The sequence below is a fragment of the Anopheles merus genome, chromosome 3R, assembly GCF_017562075.2.
Source record: "Anopheles merus strain MAF chromosome 3R, AmerM5.1, whole genome shotgun sequence".
Lineage (NCBI taxonomy): Eukaryota > Metazoa > Arthropoda > Insecta > Diptera > Culicidae > Anopheles > Anopheles merus.
In genome coordinates this window covers 26,302,655-26,327,149 of record NC_054084.1, presented here as the reverse complement: position 1 = coordinate 26,327,149, position 24,495 = coordinate 26,302,655, and the positions used below count along the sequence as shown (strand labels likewise).

General features: G+C 50.4%; 3 protein-coding genes across 4 annotated transcripts in view; 1 reads left to right on the top strand and 2 right to left on the bottom strand.

Annotated features, from left to right (window-relative positions):
- Positions 1-26: 26 nt before the first annotated feature.
- LOC121596500 (mitochondrial basic amino acids transporter) lies at positions 27-4,250 on the bottom strand. 2 transcript variants are annotated; one of them, XM_041921526.1, is made up of 4 exons: positions 3,459-4,250; positions 2,160-2,456; positions 960-1,424; positions 27-885 (listed from the first exon to the last, which is right to left on the bottom strand). In XM_041921526.1, the coding sequence occupies exons 2-4, from the start codon at positions 2,191-2,193 to the stop codon at positions 167-169; spliced, it is 1,218 nt and encodes a 405-aa protein (XP_041777460.1). In that variant the 5' UTR covers positions 2,194-2,456; positions 3,459-4,250; the 3' UTR covers positions 27-166. The 2 variants fall into 2 exon arrangements, with proteins under 2 accessions (XP_041777460.1, XP_041777461.1); XM_041921527.1 differs by lacking the exon at positions 3,459-4,250 and adding an exon at positions 2,590-3,068.
- A 2,766-nt stretch (positions 4,251-7,016) lies between these two features.
- On the top strand, positions 7,017-10,157 carry LOC121597826 (neutral and basic amino acid transport protein rBAT-like). The gene is made up of 3 exons (XM_041923989.1): positions 7,017-8,233; positions 8,302-9,707; positions 9,785-10,157. The coding sequence occupies exons 1-2, from the start codon at positions 7,674-7,676 to the stop codon at positions 9,671-9,673; spliced, it is 1,932 nt and encodes a 643-aa protein (XP_041779923.1). The 5' UTR covers positions 7,017-7,673; the 3' UTR covers positions 9,674-9,707; positions 9,785-10,157.
- LOC121597825 (protein expanded) overlaps positions 10,024-24,495 on the bottom strand; it is a 48,100-nt gene continuing 33,628 nt past the window's right edge. The window contains exons 3-6 of the mRNA XM_041923988.1: positions 24,270-24,415; positions 17,173-17,252; positions 13,190-17,069; positions 10,024-13,113 (exon numbers count right to left, since the gene is read on the bottom strand). Of these exons, the coding sequence (XP_041779922.1) occupies positions 12,491-13,113; positions 13,190-17,069; positions 17,173-17,252; positions 24,270-24,415 (4,729 nt within the window). The 3' untranslated portion in view covers positions 10,024-12,490. The remainder of the gene's footprint in view (positions 13,114-13,189; positions 17,070-17,172; positions 17,253-24,269; positions 24,416-24,495) is intronic.

The window sequence follows — 24,495 nt, the reverse complement described above, 5'->3', positions numbered from 1 at the left end:
TGTGTGTGTGTTTTTTAACAATCCAGTTTGATCGAGTTTAAATAAAAATATATATTTTTATACACGGGCTCTTTTCCATCCGGCACTCTATTAGTCTATCGTTATCTTTGTACACAAGTCTTTGGTGGCACTCGAAAGCTCTCTGCATGGCGTGGTCTCATGAGCTTTAGTCGCCTAAAAATGGGTACCGATTGCTGGTGTCCTCCGGATCGGTGCTCAGCAGCAGCTCGTTTAGCTTTGCGTAGCTTGCCCTCCGCTGTTCTGCCTCGTCACGATCGTACAGATCGTCCGTCAGCTCGCCCATCTCGGCACAGCAAACGGCCTCGCTGAATGCACCGAGCGATCGCAAGAAGCGGTAAGTGTTTTGCTTGATGTTTAGCAGGTGACTGTCGTGGTCGTGGTGGCTGGCACGCTTGTTGTACGCGGGAGCAGGGACCGACAGCTTGGGAGCGGTCGCGATCGCCACTTGCGGGACAACGGTAGGAACGATCAGCAGTGGCGGCTCGACAGTGGCCGCCGTTGCACCAAGCTCCTCAACGACGCTACTAATTTTAGGATCATCGAACAGCTTCATCGTGTACGATACTACCAGAAAGCAGACGGCGTTCATTGGGAAGGCACGCAGCAGCGTTGAGGCGAGACCGCGCGATAAAAACGCCCATCCCTCGGCGGCGTGGCTTTTCCGCACGCAATCGATGAGCCCATTGTATTGTGGCTTTCCCGAGATACCATCCGCTTGCAGGCGCGATTTGACAACATCGAGCGGGAAGGTAACGAGCCAGGAGAAGGTACCGGCAAGCCCACCGGCCATCAGGATAACGAACGGCGATGGATTCGCAACGCACCGGACCATGTACTCGTAGGCGACAAAGTAGCTGGAGAATCCTGTGAATAAATGGACAACGAAACAGAGTTGTAGACCCATGGAAAAACTCCACACTCACTGCTACACAACTTACCCGGCATGTCACGGGCAGCCGTGATGCCCAGCCCGCGGAAGATGCCCCGGAAACCTTCCCGGCGCCAGATGGCGCGAGTACAATCCATCGGTCCACTGAACCGTTCCGCAGCGCGTGGTAGATTGTCTTGCAGCTGAAGGCGCGTCTTGATCAGCTCCATCGGCGAGCAGACAATGCTCTGGGCTAGCCCGGCAGCCGAACCGGCCAAGAAGTGGGAGTACAGCGAGTCCGGATTGGCGGTGCGCCGCTGTATATTGCCGTACACGCCGAACACGATCGCGTTAACGACGGCGACGCCCGCCATCGGGCTGGACATTCCGCGGTACAGTCCATGGACACCCTCGCGTACGACGATCTTTCGGAAGCAGTCGTACGTGCCGCGGTACAGCGGATTGCGATGGTTTTGCGTCTGCAGGTGCACCTTCACCGTGTCGAACGGGAAGCCAACGAGAACACCGGCACAGCCTGTGAAGCGAAGAACGGAATCGGTTCGATTATCGCGTGCCCAGGTTATCGGCCAATCGGCTAGGTTAATCAATAGTGCGATAGTGTTGATGGTTTTGCAATCGCTGACTCGTAGAAAAAAAGAGCATAACAGGATTGGAAGACAATCAACGGATCAGATCGATCGAGAAGAGTGATCTTCCCTGCAGGGGGTATAGCCATGTTTAGCTAGGCCCGAAGTACGCCCCAGCCCTAATGAATCCGGATCGGTGAAAGTGATAATAAGGGAGCGCTACTTGGTGGGCTTGAAGTGGTTAACGATTTTACTGGAAGTTCACAAACAACAAACACATTCTCAGTGACACTGTGCAGAAGTCGACGGAAGAAGGGACGTGGATGATTGTCATTATCAGCGGTGCTTAACCGTTGGAGTGATAGCGACGTTGACCTACCGGTCAGCTTGATCAACATTTGAGGTCTTTGTTTGTGTATCACTGTTTCTCTCTCTCTCTCTCTCTCTCTCTCTCTCTCTCTCTCTCTCTCTCTATCTTTCTGTGAGTGTGTCTCTCTTGTTTACTTTTTTGTAAAATCTTCCAAATTCGTAATGTCCGGGTCCGACGTGGGGAACGTCGCTAATCAAAGTCGTCTGACCGAAACGTGAACATCACGCCAGATAGGGATGGGCGGTAAGTCCCTAAGGCTCTTGTGTGTGACACGTGCACTTCCGAACGGTTCCGGAATTCGGTGTGTACTTACCTCCCAAACAGCCGGCAGCAAAGTCCAGAGCCATCGAACCAAGGTTGAAGATTAGTTGTTGGCAGTAGGCAGTTTAGTAGATAGAATGTGGCAGGATAGACTTAGCACAAAAGATCGCGGATAGTTGTATAAGAACGCGTGTATGCTTGATATAAAGCTCTAATGATGGAATGAAGCACAAGCCGAGAAAACTGAGAATGGATGATCTATTCTTGTTCAATTTTCGCCCAGTCGAATGAACTGTGCAAACGAAAGCTCAGTTCAGGAACGATAAGCCTGCAGATGTTGGTCGGCGATCTGCAAAAAAGGGAGAAAAAAGAACAATCATCAATCATCAATGCAAACTTATCAGCAATAGTCTAAATTTTCAACATTGGTTTGGGTTTTGCACTTCGGCACAGGGAGATGGTTTATTTGGTAGAATTCCAACCATAATCACATCCTATGTCTTCTCGAGCCATCTCTCGCAATTACTGATCCTGCTGTTCATATGGTTGTTGTTTTTGTTGATGCTCTTGCTGTGGTTTTTGTTGTTTGCGGCTGATTACGGAGTGTACCAGTGTACCAGTTGTGCGTTGCGTGATGGAGAAGCAGAGAGGAGTGTGCCTCAGCATTGATAACCCCAGCGTCGTGTAGGCTTCGCTGGGCGGTAAGCCCTGCCGGCTTTCCTGCTTCACTTCCTGATCGGCAGTGGATTGTTTAAGAAAACTACCCACCACGGCATCATGGAACGCACATGGTACGTACGACACTAACACTAAGGGGTGTGTTGACTGGTGCGCTGTTGCTGTTTGTTCTAAATGCGTTCCACGTAAAGGTATACGGCGGCGTAGAGTGGACGTGCGGATGAATGGAATTTTTTGGTCCCCGATCGGAGGGCATGACCTCGTATGTGATAGTAGTAGAAGCATTGGTGCAAATATTTGCCCTATTAAAGGTTGGAGATGGATTGCAATTGCGTGAGCGAAGGAATTATAATTTCCTATAATATACTCCACTCAATCGAGGAGGAGTTACTGGTAATCAATTTTCGGAACGTTTCAAGATGTCGGTAGTACACCAGCTTGCAGGATCGTGAAATTCGTTCGAGTTTAGCGGGATAACCTTCGTTACCCCGCGTGCCACTGATAAGCAGCAGGCAATTGCGATTCAATAACCGTAATCATCGGTGCTGTTCTGGTACAATCGTACGAAAGCTTCGGAACTAAAGACGGCAGACGGTGATCATGCAGACTACGCTAGTTTTACTTCATGCCTAAACACTTTACAATGAAGCGTTTCGTGCTCGTTGATACTTACCGTTTAGTATGGATTATTAACTACAAAACTTAGAACGGCACTAAGAGAGACACTCTGTGTCATGAGCTGTCTATAATTGGTATCGGCACAAAGTTGTCGTATTTGAGCACAAGCATTCTCGAGCGGATGGGAGCGACCGTCTGCTACCTCTTTGTACGTGGAGAGTACCGCGCTTGGTACTGACACTCTGTGTGTTTTTCTTACTCTGTGGCAAACACACTAGTTCACCAACCCACACCAACCTCAGTGCTGTACACTACAACGTTTTCCTTTGAAGGCCTCTTCGTTTCGATGAGCTCCTTTAAGTCCACTTGAAGGTTCTATTACAGTTGAAATTTATTTTTCACTTTATTAACACCAATCGGAACTACATTGGAGATTGGTTTTAGCGGTGTTTCATGTCACGTTCATACACTGGGCGGACTATACACAAGCAGGTAAATGGAAGCAGGAATGAACGACCGTACAATTGCCCTCCACACAGCACAGCAGTGTAAACTTCCAGACCCGATCGGGGGGGAAAAATGGGAACAGTTGCGCACAGTAAAGCCTTCCGGATTTGACTATTTGATCAGTCCGATCGGGTCGGCTACTTTACGTGTGCGGGCTGTAGACTATCTCGGCGAACTCGGTCCTCGGAGAACGAAGCGATCGGATCGATCGGACACAGCACTCAGCAGCGCGATCGCGATCGTACAACCGGACCTCATCTTCATTCAGCTGATAAGCCTTCGGGTCGTTTGGCGCGGCCAGCTTGCGTGTAGGCTCGTTCGCGAATAGCCTGGCACGGTCCATTCTCCCGCCGGTGAAGCAGTATCAGCCTAATGGACACAAAAAATAAATAAAAATAATAAAACCACCAAGACGGCACACCCGAAACGCAGGATCATCCTACAGAAGTCCCCATCGGCTTTATGGATGCTGTGGTACATAGTACTTTTTCTTTTCTTTTGGGGTTCGCTGTAATCTCTGTTACAGCTGCCCTCCGCATTGGCGAAGGTTATCGACGTCCCTGTGCTAATGTGAAATCGGTTCGCAGCAGTTCATCCGCCGTCATGAATTCGCCGCCGCATGGACTATTCAAGAGCTGCTGCACTGAAAAGAGGAAGACGCACAAAACAAAGCTCCCGTCTGTTTTGCGTACATGGCTAGTTTGAATTGTCCGTCGGCATCATGAGTTGGCTTTTTCTAGTACGCAACAAGCACGGCCGGTGTCTTCCGGCCGGAATCAATTTCACAACATCGCTTTCGTCACGAGCTGTGTCGTTAGAATTGCGTTTTAAAGTACTGCTGGAACGTTTCGTTTGAATGTACAAATAATTTCCCGGAACGTAACTTTGTTGCGCGCGTGAAGCGTGGCTCGTTCCCGGCACATGGTGGCTGATCGTATGCACCGTCGACTGCAGCTGTCTGGTCGAGTGTCTGAGATGCAACGTGGCGATAAGAGAGTCAGAGCGAGTGAGCGGACATCGATCGTGGAAAGTAACTCCAAAGTGCACTCTGAACTCACATGACATGGATTGCAGTTGGGTGCGTCCTGCAGGGCAGGGATTGATGTACTATTGAGATAACATCATGATCTCTTTTCTAATATGTAAGAATATTAAAATTGTTGATCTCCACCTCATAGTAGGATTAAAAAGGAGCAAAGATTGATGAATTAATCGATATCTTCGAACGCTATTAACGAAGATACTACTGATAAGGATATTAATCAGTTTATTGAATTACCCTATCCTCTTGATCCTAAAATTACTAGAACTGGGAGACACTGGAATAAAACATCGTAAATTTTTTGAGGTCCTCCACGTCCTATTCGAAAATCTGGAATCTTCCAAAAACTAAAGTAGTGTCAGCTTTGCTTGCCATTTTCATTCAACGCCAGGTTAAAAGGTTGTCTAAATATAATCCATAGCATTTGTAGAGCCGTAGATTACGTTTCGGCCTAGTTATTTAAACGTTATAGTTCGTTGCTTTTATTTTGAGCCGTATTCTGATAATAAATTCTCACAATTAAAATGTTTTGCTAAGAAGCTCTTAGGTCAAAGTTCGATGATATTTTGTTATCTTAAGTTAAGGCTAAAGCAAAGTTTGTGTACGTACGACAGGTCGCTTTTTAACTTTTTGTTTCAAATTCATTAGATACTTCTTGGTTCTATTTTTGTTCTTTTTTTAGTTCATAATTCTTTTTATCATTTGTTCACTGTTACATCCCTGGAATGCCTACTTTCATGCAATTTTAAAGCATAACTCAGTTTTTTTCTTATACATAGGTCAGTTGTATAGAAGTTTTTGAATTTTTACATTAATGGGAGACTGCGATATTCTATGTTTTGGTTTTCGCACAAATTAAAAAACAAATTATAGCAGAATTGAATACATTCTTTCGTGAGTTACAGAAATTTGAGTTGAGTGAATTTTTATTTTTGACAGTTCATGTGTCAAATCAGTTAAAAAAAATCACCAATTGTCAAATGAAAAATAATAAAACAAATAATAAAAAATAATAAATAATAATTTTCATATTTTTCAATAGTTTTAAATCACTAAAAAACATAAATAACCAAATTTTCTTCACGAATCGCGTTAAGTAAGTAATAAATTACACAAATGAAATCAATTTTATTTAAAAAATATCATTATTCATCAAGAATATTTTGGCTGTAAAACGTGATACTTACACGAAAATCCGAGTTATGCGAATGTCTCCAGCACGCATTATTCGCATAACTCGGGGAAAGACTGTACTCCTCGGTGTGACGAAGGCGCCTTTTCTTATCTTCTATCTACTCGTTAACATTTCTTCCCGTTCTTTCCCTTCGCCCTCAATTAACAATCCCTAGCCGCCGCACGCGATATGGTTCAAGTGATCCTCCCCTCTCATGTATACGTAATTTTAACTGTTCGGCTGCTCACTTTGACTTCCACCTGTCTCTATTCATCTTCCGTTCGCATCTCGTCTGTGCTCGTCCTCCTAAGACCGTCCTTTTGTTCTTTCCTTTCCTGTCTCTATTTAATTCCTTCCGTTTCCTTGTTTCCTTCTCTCTTTGTCAATGTAATTTCCGTGTGTCCTGACCAGATTTTCCCTTTTCTAAGATTTTTTAAAGTTTAAAATTTAATTTTTTTAAAATTTTAATAAAAAAAAAATTTTAAAATGTTAACAATTGATATTCATTATTTCATAATTTTAGTATTAGGGTTTAGCTAGATAAGGTTTAGCTTTAAGTTTTTGTTGCACATTCCTCGAGGCGAACAATTGAAAAATAAATATAATATTATGATAATGTAAGTATAGACCTATTGACAATACCATTTCATAACTGATTTTGCAATAAAGAAAAAACTTCCAATGGATCAATGGAGCACAACAAAAAGTGAATGAAATATTTCACTCATACTAAACATACTAAACGAATCACCCTGCAGCATCAACCAGCACGCGCGATTTGAACGGTTTCATGGGATTTGTTTTCCCAATGTTCCAAGCGCATGCGCACTTTGTGAGATTTTCCCATACTGTCAAAATTTCCCTTCGCTATCTAGGAAAAACATTCCCCTCTTCTTTTCTGCTCGGTTGCATTCACCCCCCATTTGATAACGTAATCCTCGCGGGGAGGTCATTCGGTAAAGCTGACCGTCGCATCGAATGACAGTCAGCACACGTTCTTTTCACGTCTAAATCGGGTAACAATTTTACAGGCGAAGGCGTAAGCGGCGCACAATTATATTGATATTCGGTCTGTGCTCGTGGTGGTGTTGGTGATATTGGCGGTTGTTAGTGGCAACCGAAGCCCCCGGCAGCATCCGAACCCATTGATTGGCGTTAATAGACGCTAATTGTTGTGCGCCAGCCGTGCAATTGATTCGCGTATCGAGATTAACATCTGTGACGGACGGACGGACGGACGGACGGCCTGGCCTGAGTTGGTGTGCGCTGGTAAGAATAGCACACTGGTGTGTGGTCTTTCGGGTGCGCGTCATACCGACGGTCGTATTGCGACGTACGTCGTAAGCGAGCATTGGATCGGAAAAATACGCTATCTGTGGTGCAAAAACCTCAGTGTGTGAGAGTGTTTTGGACCGGAAGATACGAAAAATTCCTCCTCCCCCGCGGTCTGTTAGTGTGAGGTGTGCTATCGTTACGTATTGTTGGTCGGTGGTGAAGGAAAACACGACAAAGAACCAGCTTGACAGTGGCTGTGTGAAAGCGCAACCATGAATCACCTGCAAATATCAACCGATCCGACCCTGCTCGGGGCGGATCTGCTGCCGGAGTCGCTAACGACCTCGCCCTCGGTGTCGACGTTTCTGCCGGAGGAGGACGCCTCGACGTGTCTGCTGCTGCCGGAAACACCGAGCCCACCGCTGGATTTTTCCCACCCCCTGACACCGAGCATGGGCAACGCGACGGACAACCATGTGCGGGACTCGGTCACGGGCGATGATGACCAGGCGGCCGAGACGAGCAGCTCGTCGGGCAGCTCGGGCATCGGGATGGTCGCACCGGTCGGTGCTGGAGCGGGCAATCTGTTCAGCCACAACAGCTATCAGCACCTGCGCAAGAAGAGCGACGTGGTGAAGGCGGGTCAGGATGGGTCGATGCACCATGCGGCCAGTTTGGGGATTGCCGTTACGAAGGATATGCCCGGGTTTGTGCACTGGAACTGGCCGCTGATAAGGAAGTGTACGTTTTTCGTGTTTCTGGCGCTAATCGTTGCGATGGTCGGGATTGTGGTGGCCATGATCGCCACCCTGCCAAAGTCGTGCAATCCTCCGTAAGTGTTTTGAAGTTTGTATTGGGTGGACTGTTCTCTACTGTTGATTTTTTTTCCACCGCTTTCAGCGCCACCTGGTACAAAGGATCGGTGTTCTACGAAGTGTTTCCCGCCAGCTTTCAGGACACGAACGATGACGGTCTCGGTGACATTCGCGGTCTGATTGGACGCGCAGAGTACTTCAAAACGCTCGGCATCGGTGCGGTACGGCTAAACTCGATCTTTCCCTCGAAACACTATCCGGACCACTTCCAGGAAGTTACCTCGCTGCTGGATGTGGACGAAGTGCTCGGCAAGGTGGAGGACGTACAGAAGCTGGCAGCCACACTGCACGAGCGCAACATATCGCTCGTGCTGGACCTACCCATTCACCCGTTCCTGGAGCATCTGAGCCCACCGACGATCGATCTCGATCGGCTGCCGAACCGCACCGACGGTGATATGATCACGAGCGAATTTCTGCGACTGTCCCGCTCGATTACAACGAAGCCAGAGTCCGGTACGGTCGTGTCGGACGTGCTTCGCTTCTGGCTAACGCGCACCGGTGTGGACGGGTTCTACGTGAAGGGTCTCGAGCACTTTGCCGACGATCCGCTGCTGGTGGAGAACGTGAAGGAGTGGAAGTATCTGCTCGGCCCCGATCGTATACTGATGGTGGGACAGAAGTTCGTTGAGCAGCTGCCCGAGCACACTGTTCGCGATGTGCTGTCGCAGGTGGATCTGGTGGATGTGTACCTGGACGTGAGCAATGGTACGGATGGGATAGCGAGCACGGTACAGGATGCGATCCAGGGCCGGCTGTTGCGTGGTGTCGACCATCCCTGGATACACTGGAGCCTTGGCAGTGTGTCCGAGCGTCGACTTACGTCCGGCCTTAGTCCGAACGCGACCCTAGCTGCTACACTGATGGAGCTAACACTGCCCGGTACGCCCAGCATCTTCTATGGGGATGAAATTTCACTCGAAGAAGCAAACGATCCGAAGGGAGAACATGTCGATACGCAGCATCTGCATCATCTGGCCGCGATGGTATGGGACAGTGCGCAGAATCAGTTCACAAGCCGCGGCTCGTTGCCGTGGCTTCCGCGCAGTGCTTCCGCTTCGCTGCACCATCTGGACTACGTGATTGAAGCGATCGCGCTGCGGAAACGATCACCCTCGATCTACCAGAACGCGGTCGTCAAGGAGGGACAGATGCTACCGAACACGGATATCAAATCGAACCAGAACGAAATCCTCGTCATACAGCGCTGGTATCCACGGCGGAACTCGTTCGCTACGGTGGCAAATCTGGGCCCGAAACGGGTCTCGCTGGATCTGACGGCCATGTTCTACAGTGGAGAAATCGTGGCAGGATCATCGCTAAAGCACGAGCGGGTTTACTTCGATCGGTTTGAAATAAACCCCCTGGAGACGATTGTGGTGAAGCTACACAAATAAGCCACGTGTTAATGTGGATGTTAAAGGAACGATGGTGAGATCTTACTAAAAGAAGATAACATTTCTAGTGGTGGAATAAAAGATTATTGATGATCTTTTCTACCGTTCCAGATCCCTCCGTCGCTCTGTTGTCGATCCAGGAATCGGAATCGAGCCTGCTTCTTGGTCCCTACGATGTTATCCTCCCAACCCAGTTACGCCATAACTTTTTATCTTTCTTTCATGACCCCCCTCCGCCCATAGTTCCGCAGTTAGTGCCCAACCAATGGCATTAGTCAGTGTGTCATCATGCAGTGTTGCTTCGAGTGCGGGTTCGCAAAAGGATAAAAAACGCACGACCACCATAAATGTTGAATTGTATTGTTTCATTAGATCTCTAGATTTTATTTGCTGGTTTGCTGGTTGCCTATCTAAACATCTAAACTACACTATTAATAATAATAATTGTATATTGAAAGTTTGTTAATAAAAGAAACAAACGCATAGTTGGAAATTTTAAAACGCAAATCCTTCCGCAAAGCGGTACACCGTAAAGCGGGACACGGTCCGATCGGTGCTCCCTCTATCCTACACTACACACTTAACGATCCTCCTGAACCTCTGAATATCCGAACTTCGTATGCTGGCGTTTCCTTCCCCCTAGCGGAAACTATCTAACGTCCTGCGCTTTTAGGAATGGATGAAGAAGCTTACAGGAACCGGTAAGAGAGACAGAAAAAGTGTGTGAGAGAGAACGATTTCTCTTAAATCTACCGTTCCCCTGCGCTGTCGCCCTCTCACTGGACAGCGGAACAGAACGGATTAAATAGCTATTAAAATCTACCACTAGTACCGGTCTAGTCACTCTATCTGGACGCTCCGGAGGCACGACTCTGTCTGTTATTCCCCCAAACCAGAAAGTAAGAAATAAGATAATTTCCAAAAAAAAAAAAACTCTCCCTATTTATACATTCGCAAGTGATTTCTCCCCTCTCTCTCTCACACACTCTCTCTGCTTCATTGTTCCTTTCTTCCCGTGTTTAAATCTTTTCAGGTTATTTACCGAGATTTGCGATTTAGCCCAATACCGAATGGGACACGTGTCGTCGTGCGTCAATCCCATCGCACTCCAGTGAATGGAGTTGACTAGCGACGAGACGTAACCGTGTCCCTTGGCGGTGTTACGATAGATAGCAAACCCTCTAGTAAAACCAAGCGAAAAGAACACCTAACGATGGCAAACTATCTTTGCCATTATTTGAGCAAAAATCCATAAAGCGAGTCCTACCTATAAACCTATATGAATAAGAGCTGATGTATCCTTTTTGTAAATGTGTTTGTGTGTTTACCATTTTTACCTTTTTGTTTGTTAGAACAATTTTGATAAAATAAGACCGAATAAGACTAAACATTGCAAACCAAAACAGAAAAAAATATAAGGCAAAACCCCAAAAACTGAATTCTAAAAATTTCATAAATAATAACGTTCCCAAAAAAAACCAAAAATTTCCATCAAAACATTATTACCAATATTTGATGCACTTTTGCGATTTCTATCCTTTTCTATCCTTTTCTTTTTCGAATTCTTTCCCACTTTCTATTTGACCATCACGCTTGTATCATTTTGATATTCCTTTCGTTTTGTTCTTTTGTGTGTGTGTGTTTTTTTTATATCCATTAGATAGCAAGATCAGTCCGCTTTTCTCTAGGCTCTAAATTAGTCTTTCTTCTCCGTAATTGTTAGTAGCTTAAAAGACCTGTTGACCATGTTCTGTTGGATGTTTTACTCTTAGTGCGTGCGCTGCATGTTTTGGGCAAATATGTTACAATCCGTATTGTGAGTGTTGGCACCTTCTTGAACTACATGTCTACGTATGGTCCGCCTTGCTGTCCGCACTGTTTTCAAGTTTTTTTTTCTCGGCTCCAGTTTCATCGAGCTACATCTTAATACGATTCTTTTTAGTTTCTCTTTCCTCCTGCGTGCGTGCTTGCATGTTTTGGGGCAACATGTATCCGTTGTTCCGTTGCCTTGGCACCTGCTTGAACTATATGTCTACGTATTGTCCGTCGAGCAATACCTTAATTCGATTCGAGTTTGACATTATCGCATATCGTTTACTGCCATCAGCTCGTCAGCATTAAGCCCTACCCTATTTACATCGTTAAAATACTACTGCTAAAAGTTTTATAAAAACAAAAGTGTTTGTGTGTGTGAGTGTGAAACAGATACGCTTTCTGTTCTTCTGCCCACGGACACATACGTACAATTCGCAAACATCGAAAAAATAAAAATAAAAGAGAACTAAACAAAGCAAAAAAAACAAGAGTAATAAACCTGAGTAATTTTCCAATTATACCTTCCGTTTGATTTGTTTCCTTCATTTTCGTACGGTTGCCATTGCGGTTCCAGTCCCTCCTTCGCATTCTTTCACCCTATTTGCAGCGCATTTGTTCCTTCATATGGAACTGTTCCAGCTCGATCTTTCATCCTATCTGTATCTCCTTCCCTATATTGCCATTGCTTCATTACCTCATATCATTAAAGATCAATCCGATGTTGAACCATTTTCTTACTCTCAATAACACCCGCATCGAGTCCGCTATATCGAGCGCAACGAAGAGATGGTGAACAAATAAATACTACAAAATACTGCTGCACTGTTGATGATGATGCGGCGCTGGCACTGCTGATCTTTGCGTCGCTCATTAAAAGTCGCAACCACGATAAAGAGAGAATGATAGAAAGAGAGGACATTGTCGGTGGGTAAAAATAGAGAAAGAGTGAAAGAGAGTTGAACTTCGCAGCAGCCCGTTGTAGACTCCTTTTGCACTCCCGCATCAGGCACTGGGTTGGGAGGAGCTGAAGCTTTTCTGCTTGATCGGGGTCGGTGTCGGATCCATGACGTAGTTGTTGCCCTCGGCCGTCGGTCCCGTCTGCCCTGGGCCCGTTTGCCCCGGCAGCGGCGGCAGCTTGTCGTTCGGATGCCGATGGCTGGCCGAAGTCTTGCGCGGTTTGGCCAGCTGCGTGGTGGATAGGCCCGACACGGGATACTTGGATTTCGGTGATGGCTGACTGCCCGGTGGAGATCCTCCATTGCTGGTTGGGACTTCGCCGTTGTGTGTGGCAGTGCTGCTGGCGGGACCGCTCACACCACTACCACCGCTCGACCCTTTCGGTAGTCCGTTGGAGGCGTTCGCTTTCGGGTGCTTGGGCATGACGAAGGCGCGCGTCTGCTTGAGCAGCGACCGATCGTGCATGAGCGCCGATATCAGTGGCAGATCGAGATGTTTGCTCTTTTCCCGCAGCGTTTTGATGTCGATCGAGGTATGGTCGTTGGCGGGCTGCTGGTCCACCATCGACGCGACCGTGCTGAGGTCAAAGTCCGGGTACTGCTTTTTGATCTGCGCCTGCAGCTTCGCGCTCGGGCCGCTCGGTTTCGGTGGTGTCGGTTTTGCTGGCACTACAAAATATAATATAAAATAAAAGGTTTCTATTAAACTCTTGCCCTGCTTAAAATATTAACCAAACCAGCTTACCTTCCGGTGGCCGTTCCGGATTGAACGCTGGCACGACCGGCTGCGAAGGTGAGGGGACGGCCATCGGGGGCTTCGGGATGAGCTTCTCCATCGGCGTTGGCAGTGGCAGCGGTGGCTTCCGGATCGCTTTCTTGCTCTCGTACGGCGGTGGCGGCGGTGGCGGCGGATGGCGCCGTATCTTGGGCGTACTTTCGACCGAGTTGAGGATGTTATCGTCCGAGCGGGAGCGGGCGAACAGGGCGGGCGATGGGCCGGCCGATGCCATCGATAGGTGGGCGCCACCGTTCGGCTGCATCGAGCCGGCGCTCGCCTTCGAGGACACCATCGGGCGGGGCCGTAGCGGTGGCGGCGGTGGCGGCTCGTACGAGGAGCAGAGGCTGGCGACCGACGGGCTGTAGAGGGGGGAGTACGCACCCGGCAGCTGGACGTACGTGTCGGACAGGTTCTGGGTGGAGGCGTAGCGCGAGTTGGACGACAGCGCCATCGACAGGTAGGGCGTGCTGCGATAGATCGCGTGGTTTTTGCACGCATCCCAGCTGCGGTTGTGTGCGCGCACGGTATGGTAGGCGAGGTAGGGCGGTGGCGGTGGGCTTTGGGCCATCGCCGCCAGGATCGAGCCCTGCTTCGCGTCTAGGTACTCCTGCTGGCTGATGGACGGGTCCTGGATCGGGTAGATGACGTAGTCGACGTCGCTGTACAGCTGCTGCTGGTACAGCTCGATCTGGGACCGGGCCAGCTGGCTGGTGTACACCGTGGCCAGCGAGTGGGGCGGCGGGGGAGGCGGTGGTTGCCGTGGCATCGTTGGCGGCGGTGGTGGGTGGTACTGGCGCGGCTTGATGACGGGCAGCAGCACGCAGGCGGTCGTACGGTGGGGCGGCGGTTTCGGCATCTCCGGGTAGGGCGGCGGTGGCGAGGTGATGGCTTTGTGGTTCGGGTGCAAATTATACCCCGGAATGCCGGTCGGCACGGGCGGTGGAGGTGGGGGTGGTGTTGCTTGCGCCAAATTGCCAATGTTGTTGACGGTCGGCGCGGCAAAGCTGGGCTTGGGCGTTTCGCCAACGACGCTGGCGTGCGCTTTAAGGATGTTAATCTGGGGCCGGGTTGTGATGAACCGTGCTGGGACTTCCTCGGACACGGGCGCTGTCGTTAGGACGGTCGGTGTGACGGATGGAAGGGCTGGCGGAAGGATTGGACTCTTGCGCATGGCGATCGGTTTCTGCGGGTAGGGCGGTGGGTCACGCAACGGAATGGCTGGCGCTTCCGGATCAGCGGCCGCGGGAGGCGCGGGCGATCGTATGTCCGGTCCGCGCAGTCCCGTCGTTTCGTGATGCGCATTGTACGGGGGTGGCGGCGGGGGTGGTTGTTGCTGGGCCAGCTCGACCGGGGGCTGTGGGAGTTGCGGTGGCCGGGCAGGACACGGCACGACTGCAGCTGCCACTGCCGCCGCCATGTTGCTGTCGATGCGTTTGGGCGGTGCCGGCGGCAGCACCTCGTCGTCGTACTCGTCCTCGGTCGGGGCCGTGTCCTCGCTGCCCTGCAGGTAGCTTTCGCCCTCGAGCGGCAGCGGCAGCGTCACGTAGTCACAGTCCGAGTCGAGCGTGTGGCTGACGGTTTTGCGCGACGGGTAGGTGCCGCGGCCCACGATCAGATCGGTCAGCTCCTCGGCACTCAGCAGCGAATGCTTGTTGTCCGTCGGATCGCTCCCATCGCCCCGGAACGACCCAGCCGCACTGACGGTCGAGTCGGACCGCATCCGGAACTCGCTGTTCAGCCCACTGTCGAGCCGGGGCCGATGGTAATCCCCGTCGACCGAGTCGACCGGCTCGAGCGGATCCGCCATCTCGCTCTGGCACGGCTGGAAGCTGCCGTAGTGCGAGCTTTCGTGCGACTCCGACTCGGCAATCTCGGACGACTGGCCGGTCAGCTCGCTGCTGTTCATCGTGTACACGCCGCTCGTTTCCGTCGGCGGCACGTGCGCGATCGTGTACACGCCCGAGTGCGTTTCCTCCTCCTCCTCGTTGATGTCGTGATCGAGACAGGTGCTGGTCGCGACGCTCAGTGTACTATTCTGGGCGGTGTGGCTGAACCCAAGCACCAGGCTGCTGCAGGTCGACGTCTGCCGCCGGTCCGGGCTGATCGCTGCCTGCACCATTGTGCTGTTGCTGCCGCCGCCATTGCTGATCGTGGTCGTGCTCGTTGCGGTCGAGCTTTGCGGCAGGCTGAGACAGTCCGTCGCCACCACGACCGTGCTGCAGGTGGACGAGCACTGCGACCCGATGTTGTGCTGGGACGACGGCGACGATTCACACTCCTTCCCGGGGCGGTCGGGCTTACCCTCCACACTGCCACTGTCACTGTTCGCACAGTTGTTGGTGTTGCTGGTGCCGCTGCTGCACGGTACGAGCGAACCGGCCGCATTCACCACGCTGCCCGTCCGGCCCACCGACAGTGCCGCGAACGTGCCCTCCAGCTCCTTGAGCGACACCTGCCCGACGGAGGACGTCTGGCGCGAAACGCTCGGACAGTCGAGCAGGTGGGCCAGTGCGAGGCTTTCCGTCGAGGGCGCGGCCAGTGTCGCCGTCGGCGGCGTGTTGATCATAATCTCCAGCTCGTCCTCCGAGTGGACGCGATCGCTCACGATCCCGGACGTCGTGTTGGAGCTCGTGCTCGAGATGACCGAAATGCGCTGGTCGCTCTTGCTCTTGTACGGCAGGTTGAGGGCACGCGAGCACAGATACGGGTAGCCGTGGATGCAGCTGCTTTCCTCCTCCTCGCGCTTGATTGCCTCTGTCAGCCGGGGAGCAATCTTCATCGAGAACTGGTGCGTCTCGCGGCACAGCGCCAGTATCATCTTGTTCTTGTCGTCGTTCGTGGAGTAGAGCGTGATCTTGCTGTCGCCCGAGCGGATTTCGAACTTTTTCCGATCGAAGCTCAGCTTGCCGATGTGCGGCCACTGGAAGGTGGTCGCGGCCGAGCTGCCATCCTGCGCGATCCGTATGCCCTTCGCGTAGATGCTGAGCGCTACCGTGCCGAGGCCGGTTTCGTTCTTCGACTGCTTCATCCGGAACACGTGCGCGTTGACCGCTTCGTTCAGGTTGCACGCCTCGCGGATGAAGTGCGTCTCGGCGTCGGCCCGGGAGAGGCCCCGATTGTCCCGGTGGCACGTGGTGACGGCCGCAATGCCCCAGGCAGACCGAAGCGCCGGATTAAGGTACTCGTCCGGCCGGAAGTACTCCACCGAGGGCGAACTGGTGCTGGTGGTGGTGGTGGAGCTACTTGCGCCATCGTTCGCTGCGATGTTGGTGTTGGACTGGACTGGAGGTCCCGAGGTGGTAGTGCAGGCTGAGGAAGCTGCTGTCGAGGTGGACGACACGGACGGAGCACCACCGGCCGATGGGTTCGGGGAGCAGGCAGAGGTGGTACTGGAGTTGCTGCTGGTGCTGCTGTTAGTAGCGCTACTGGTGTTACTGCTGGCGCTGCTGCTACTGTTACTGCTGCTGCTTGTGCTGTTGCTGCTGCTAACGCTAACGCCCGAGCTAAGGACGCCGCCGCCAGTGGTGCTGTTCAGGTTGGCGGCTGAGCTGCACGGTACCGTCGCAGTCGAGGATGTCGCCGTCTTGATCGAGGGTGTGGTGGGTAGGGTGGCACCGGCATCCTCCGGTGCACTGTCGCCCAGGTCCGCCTGCAGCGAGAGGCCGCCGAGCAGCAGCAAACTCTGCTCGGAGCACTCCTTCGGCAGGTCCCGGTTGACCGCGTTGTACTTCAGCTGCAGATAGTAGTTGTGCCGCGACACCTCATCACGCAGCATGAGCGGGCTCTCGATGTAGAACTGCACGCGAAAGTGTAGCTCCAGGAGAGGCTTCCCGTTGGCGTCCAGGCCCTGTGTGGGGTTTCGGGTTGGAATTGAGGAAAACAGTCATTAGTCATTTCTGTGTGTGTTTCTGGGGAGGAGAAGCAAAGAACGCCCCTATTCTAACACTTACATGAGTGTGCGAGGAACGCCAGCTTTTTGGTCCGTACTTGGACAGTTTGCTCTCGGGATCGGCAAACAGGTACTCGCCATCTGTTGGGGTGAAAAAAATAAACATCAGGGAAGGTTAGTAACTATTACTTAAAAATCCTTCAATGGAATTACATTGAAATGAACCCACAGAGTTGCTGTAACGGTTGCAACCCAAACAAGAACACGCAATAATGCAACACACCATATCCGGCCCCATCATTCTCGGAAGTGAAGGCCTGCGGAGAGGTATTTCAAGGTTTCCTTCCCCCTCTTGATCAGTAATTAAAAACCACCCAGTGGAGTGTGCGTCCGCATGTAAAGTTTCCGGGAATGACTAGGAGCTAACAGTGCTTCATTCAGCGCGAGAGGCCTGGAACAATTGCAACAATGCACCTAATTGTCGTGCAATGTATGAGAACACACATACATATGACGCCATGTTATCGTGGCGCCAGCGTCATGTCGCCGCTAAGCGGTGGACGCATACCATATGGTAGAGCTTGCTGCCAAAGCCCCCGGCTCGAGACTTCTTCCGACGGGTCAAGTGCATGGTGTAAACAGGGAAAGCAGAGCAGAGTGGGACATACATGGGCGAGAGCGAGAGCTAGGAGGAGTAGTACTCCATGACGCGGATGAAGTCATCGATCGGAGATGAGCGAACGAATTCCATCCATTCAAGCAATGCAATGGGGGATGATAAAAACGGGCCAGACCGGTGTGGTCTATAGAACGCAACAATGCAGGATGTGGCGGTGGAATGACACGGGGTTGTTAAAGCTACATTTTTCTCCTCTCGCATTCAATGGGGATGAGAAAACAAAAGGATTGTAATGGAATAAAAAAAACAACTTTCAGTTGCGTCTTCAAACAGGCACATATGGCTTCATAATGATATTGACGTCAATGAGATGTTGAAATAGTCTTAAACTTCAATTTACTCTATGTTTAACACTATTCTCAACCACTGATCTCTTCAGAAAATCACAAAAAAATTTGGAAACATAGACAATCTGATGCTCTTTACAAAACACCCGCTGACGTCCCGTCCGATAAGTGCGATCTGGTAGAACGTGGGACAAATAGCAACGAAACAACAAAAATAAAAATGCCTGCGATTGATCGTCAAACACACACACACACACACACACACACACACACAGAGACACTGCCATTACGAGTTCGCGGAACGGACACACGCACACCATCGCCGTCAGAGTCCCGCAAGAGTCCCCTCCCTCCAGAGTTGGAGATCGAGTTTTGAATCGAATCGAATCGGATTCATTGGAATGAATTCCAAACCCGACCCACAAGATGGAGGATCCGACGGAGGAAGGTTGTGGCTGTGTGTGTGTGATGGAGTTTGGTCGCTTTGGTCGATTTGCTGTTAGGGTTGGGTCTCGCGCATAGCTCCGAGATACGAGCAGCGGAATACGCTGGAATTCGGATCAACCGGCTCGCTGAATGAATGCCACGACGCTGAGGAGAGAATGCGGGAATGCGACACTTTGCGAGGAGCCCGCTGGATGATGCAGGAAAGGCAGCAGGCGGAGGTGGAATTCCAGTTTCTGTTTCTCCTCTCCCATTCCACCGATCGTACCAAGCCCCGTGTGTCCAACCCCGTGTGTGGGGAGACGATGGGGTGAAAGACGGTCCCGATCGAGCGGGTTATGCGATCGAGAGCGCGAGCGAGCGTGCGCGCGCGCGCTCGCCCGCCCTCTCGATGGCAATGAATCGAAAGCTGTGTGAAGTGAAGGGATAAGCGCACGACACAGGCATGCCGCAGAAAGTAAAGAGCTTCCAGGTAGTGCTTGGTGCCTCCCTTTTCCCAGCACATCCCATTTCCCTCCTGCAAGCATCGAAAGATCATTGATCGGGCGGGCAGCCCGCGAAAGGCTTTTGCACGCGCTTGATCGAACGGTCGCGTTTCACAGGGGGAGCCCACATAAGGCTGCCTGCAACGGTAGTGTTATGGTCCGGTCTGTGAGTCAGGGTGCCTCCCGAAAAAAAACTCAAACACATACACACACAGAGGCGATGTCCACACCACCCAGCGGCCATTTTGCCACCCCGGGAGAGTTTGAACTTTCGGCTCACGTGTTGTTGCCGTTTTTTTGTTTCGATGCCAACACGAGCAACACCGCTCCTTAGGCTGGTGTGAAAAACAAAACCGCACGAACCTACTTTAAAAAACCAGATTGAACCACATTCTGGCCAGGTAAGGTGGAACGCTCTCGGGGGAGGGAAGGAAAGACCCATATAGAGAGCGGGGCGAAAAAAAGGCGAACAAAACTGTTTCGTTGATGCCTAAAAATATCTCCCGGGCGGAAAGAAAGGTGTTAAACACTATCAGTCTTACTACTACTGCTGCTGCTGCTGCTGCTACTCGCGGTGCGTTTCGGTGACATTTTTAAACACAGAAACACGGTTGCATAAGAGCGGTCGAGAGCGTGTGTGTGTGTGTGTGTGTGTTTGGTTGTTTGTTGTGAATGCCGATGCAGCTGCCGCTGCTGGAAGAAACTCGGCTGACCTGACCTGGTAGTGTCATGTTTTTGATGGACGCTTTTTAATGCGAGCTTTACGTCACCGTTGTGCTGATGGGGAGGATGTTTCTCAATTCAGTGTTTTGCTATCTGCTTGTTTAGAGACATTTATACTGCCATTAACATTACGCTATGGTTAACAATGATTTCTAATTAATGTCTTTCAGAGGTACGCACATATATAATTTATGATTTTTGTCCTAAATTTATAGCACATTATCTGAATAGTTTTCAATTTGAATGATTGTCCCAAGCAAAGGAATTTGACCATCGTTTTGAAATAATCGATTGCCATCAAACCTGCGCAAGAACGTTCCAGTGGACCGGAGGTTCGTTCTCTTGCTGCTGCTGCCATCATTCAAAAGACATCAACGCCAAGCGACGAACGCTGCTTGATGATGGGACTGGGATTGAGCACAAAACGGAAACAAAAAAAAACTCTTCCCTCTTCTTCTCTTCCCTCTCCCACCCCTCAAAAGAATGAAAAAATCAATGTCCAAAAGCAAAATTGATGATGACAAATACAAATCGATTATGTAAATCACATTTTCAATTCCTTTAACTGCGCAACAAACACAGACACATGGCAACATCGTTGAATGTCTTGCACAAAACATGAGGAATGCTTCATGGTCAATCGCCGTGTGTGTGTGTTTGAGGATTGTAAGTACTGTTTGAGAGTTGTCCAAAAGGGTTTTTTTAATACTTCTCGTTTGTCCAAACTGTTTGAGAGTCGTCCAAAAGGGGGGTTTTACTTGTTCTCGCTTGCCTGTTGCTTTCTTGTTCAGAATTTTATTTGGAATTCGCAACGAGCAGACCCTTTCCTTCTCTCTCTATCTCTCGCTCCTTCTCGTCGGCAAATACTTGAAGGTGTTGTGCTGGATGGGCCCCAGCCACAACGGTTGATTAATTTTGCAAATCGGCAGTTTCATTGCTCTTCGTGTGCAGGACGCGCCGCATGCTAGAGATTGATTTTTGGAAACATTTTTATGAGCACAATAAATATTCGAATAATTTGACACCAATCACTGCGATTGGTAATCGGTATGAGCGATGGATGATGGGTTTTTTTTTCGGCTGTGGTTGTTGCTGCTGCTCCGGCCAGACCATCGCAACACGTTTATGGTGATTGCAAACGTTCTCCCCATCACGTTTGTACACACAGCGAGGCAAAGCAGTTTATAGCTTATATGTAACTCTTTTCATTGCAAACCAAAATTCGCTTGGAGAGCACTGGCAGAGGAAATCGAGCAGAGAGTTTAAGAATTTTAATGAAACTTCGAGGCGAAACTGCACGCGAACAAACGCCCCAGTGCGGTGATGACGCTTTGGCCCCTTGCCCTTTCCTTCTGCTCGCATTTTTGCCGCGTACGGTGCAGGAAGCAACAAGGATAACGCTCGCAAGGAAGCACGAAGCGTTTTCGGAACGGAAACGTATAATAAAATTCACTCGAGGAAGGTAAAATGAACACACCATCCCGGCCGGTTGAGAAGGAACGGCTTGAATGGAGCAACAAGAGCAGGGAATTGAAGGAAAGAAGCAAAGAAAAAAAAAGAACGCTACACGACTGGCCGGGCACAGGCAGGGAAGACAGGGAAGTAGGCGAGTTTAAACAGCATGAATCCCAACAGCGTCCCAGAGGTGGGCTCCCGGGGCGCAGCGCAGAAGGAAGCGCGGTGAAAAGATCGAGATCGAAGGCGAAGACCTGAACGCACGGGAAGGTGGCGAACTTCGGGGCCCGTAGGCCATGATTGCTTTAGTGAGCACGAAAGAGAAAACGCTTGCGCTGAGCGGCCAGAGTTTGGTGGTGATGCTGTGCTCTCTGGCTGTAGCCCGTCCGCTCGGTGTCGTTTGCCGCGCGCTCGGACAGCAAAGCAAACCTGTCCAGGGACATTAGCAGCAGCAGCAGCAGCAGGCAGGCAGGCAGGCAGGCAGGCAGGCAGATAGATTGGGCAAGAGAAAGAAGGCAAAAGGCTGGTAAAAGGAATATTACGACGTCGCTTGGGCACGGCACACACACACACACGGCACACACAGCCACATGGAAAAGCATTATGTTTTTTTTCTTCTCTCCTTCACTTTGGGTTTCGCCTCTTCCTTACCACGCCACACCAAAAGGTATGCAGATAACGATGTGTATAGAGAGTATCGAGCGACAGATGGCTGTGCCGAGGGACCCGGGGGGACGACGACGATGATGATGCTGCTGCGAGAAGGAGTTGGAAGCGGATGTGGAGCAGGGGGGGAAGGGAAAAAGGGAATTGAATCGCGAATGCGGGCATTTTGGGCCGGCTTGCGCGCGGTTGGAACCGATGGTGCGGGAAGCCATGCTGTCGTGGACAGCATCGAGGTGGAAGAAGAAGAAGCGGTACGCATTAGTGGACAACGGACTCGGGGAGGAAAAAGAGGGGATTTTCTTTTTGGCGTCGTCGCCCCACGACGTCCCCACGGCGAGCGGTGGAACGATGATGATGATGATCGGGAGCCCCTCTTCCTCCCGTGTGTCGATGATCCTCCTCCCGGGGGTTTCATTTCTTGCTGTCCCTTGGCATAGTCGGGAATGGAATGGAATGGAAAGGAAAAGGGGGAAGGGGAAGGAAAAAGAAGAACCAGCACATACACACACACACAAACACCCAGCAGGGCAAAAAATGCGCGCGCGATCCGCAATCGCGTAGGAAAAGGAACGGAAAGGAAAGACGCCCAGAGATCGCGCAGAGTGATCTCGTAGGGGTTTGAAGCTGAAGATCGACTCAATAACAAGAAGAAGAAAAAGAAGACGAAAAAGAAGACCTGCCTGGAGGCTGGAACATAACGAGAAAAGGAAAGAGAGAGACAGACAGAGACAGAGAGAGAGAGAGAGACAGAGAGAGACAGGGAAAGAAAGGGAGGGAACGCGAACACGGGAACGAGAAACAAGGCACAAGGAATTTCATTTTAGTAGGGGCTTCACAGAAAAGACATAAGACGCGTGTTTCAGTAATTCAGGTAGCTGGTTCGGTGTTGCGCCCGCCCGTATCTCTTCCCCAAACTTCCTTCCCACCTTTAGGACTCTCTGTTTTGAGTGCACGTGTGTGTGTGTGTATGCCAAGCGCGATCAATTTTTTTTTGCTCTTTTTGTTGTCTTCCTTCTCCAATTCTTTGAGAAATGTGTTTTCCTGCTCCCTGCAAGCGTCGCAAAGCCCTATCGGCTGCAGGTCTGGTCTGTAGTCGAGCTGAGATATTCTTCTACGTTCTAAAACTTTCCAGCTTCAGGGTTTGGTTTGGAAGTTCAGCGAAGAATAGCGAAATGATTGGTTGCATCAATCTTGATTGGGGAGTACATTGATAACTTCCCCATTTCTCAACATTACAAGGAATTTGCAGCAGTTTCTATCATTCTCTTGAAGTTGATACGGCACGTATATGCTCATTTAACGCTATTCCTTCTACCCCAATCAGCTCCCACACATTCTTCCGATCTTCTGAGGCTACGGAAGCCGAAAGCCCTGCTTTCTTTTTAGACCTTTTTTTTATTTTTAATTAATGGCGCAGGCGCGAGATATCAAATTTTATGACGTCGAGCAGCAGCAAGCAGGGAACGGGAACGAAACAACGCTCAGCAACGGCGGTCTGCTGTTGTGGAATCCACTTCGATTGGAGCGCTGTTTTGTGCGCTTTTCCCAATGGAAAGTAAGTGGAAGAGCAAGCGAAGCTGTTCGACGAACGAACGGTTCAGGTGATGGTTGGCCTAACCACAATAGATCTCCCTAGCTCCCTCAGCTCAGCCCCCCACCCCCCTTCCCCTCAAAACAATGGCTTTGACAGCGGGAGCAAAAAGCACGAAAGGATAGGAACCTGTGCCGGTGCGCGCAGAATGCCAGCCTCTCTATCGAACGAGAAAAAGGGAAAAAATAACCCAACAGCTCGTAAACCGTGCCCAGATGAGATCGTCGCCGTCATCGTCGTCCTCGTCGTCGTCATCATCATCAGCAACATCATCGGAATGTAATCCAAGTGGCTTGCGAGGGATGGAGGAGCAATCTCCACCCAATGGAGCGACGGCAGCAAGAGGTATATGAGAAACGATAGTGTTGGCATGGAATGTGTTCATGGGGCCGGCCATTCCAGCCCAAGCTTCCCCGAAAACCAAGAGAAAAAGGGGAGCCTTGCCCAAAGGAAGATAGACAAAACAAAAAAATAGCACCTTGCACCGTTCGGGGGATTTTGCTTTTGCTTCTCCTCCTTCGATTACTGCCCGATTGATGTTGATCTTCAGCCAACCCAAACCACCCTCTTTCGAAACACCGAAACCCAGGACGCAAGGCTTCTTTCTATTAGCTTGCCCTTAGCGTCTTAGGGTCCCAATTCTGGGTCCCCAGCCTCTCCCCCGTTTGAGCGACGCTTTGAGAAACGATTAATTATCGCTGGGGGGACGCTCGCTACAGTACACGACCCCTCCCAGCAGGTTGTACAGCCTTGGTTGGTGGAGTTGCGGTCATGCTGGTGCTGCTGCCTCTTCTCCCCTCGGTCAACTTCCGCGACCCCTTCACTTACCTATTAGTACGGCCAGCCCGAACAGCTCCGTGTCCAGCATGCCTTGCTTCGAGAAGTGATGGCATGTTTGTGCGTATACTTCGCGTACGCGACTTTTTGCTTCGACTAGGAAGTAGAGTGTGCGTGGCTGCGGTGTTCCCAATAATCTGGAGTAGAGAGAGAGAGAGAGAGAGAGGGAGAAAAGAGATAATGCGGAGAATGGAGAAGAAATTAATATAAAATAATC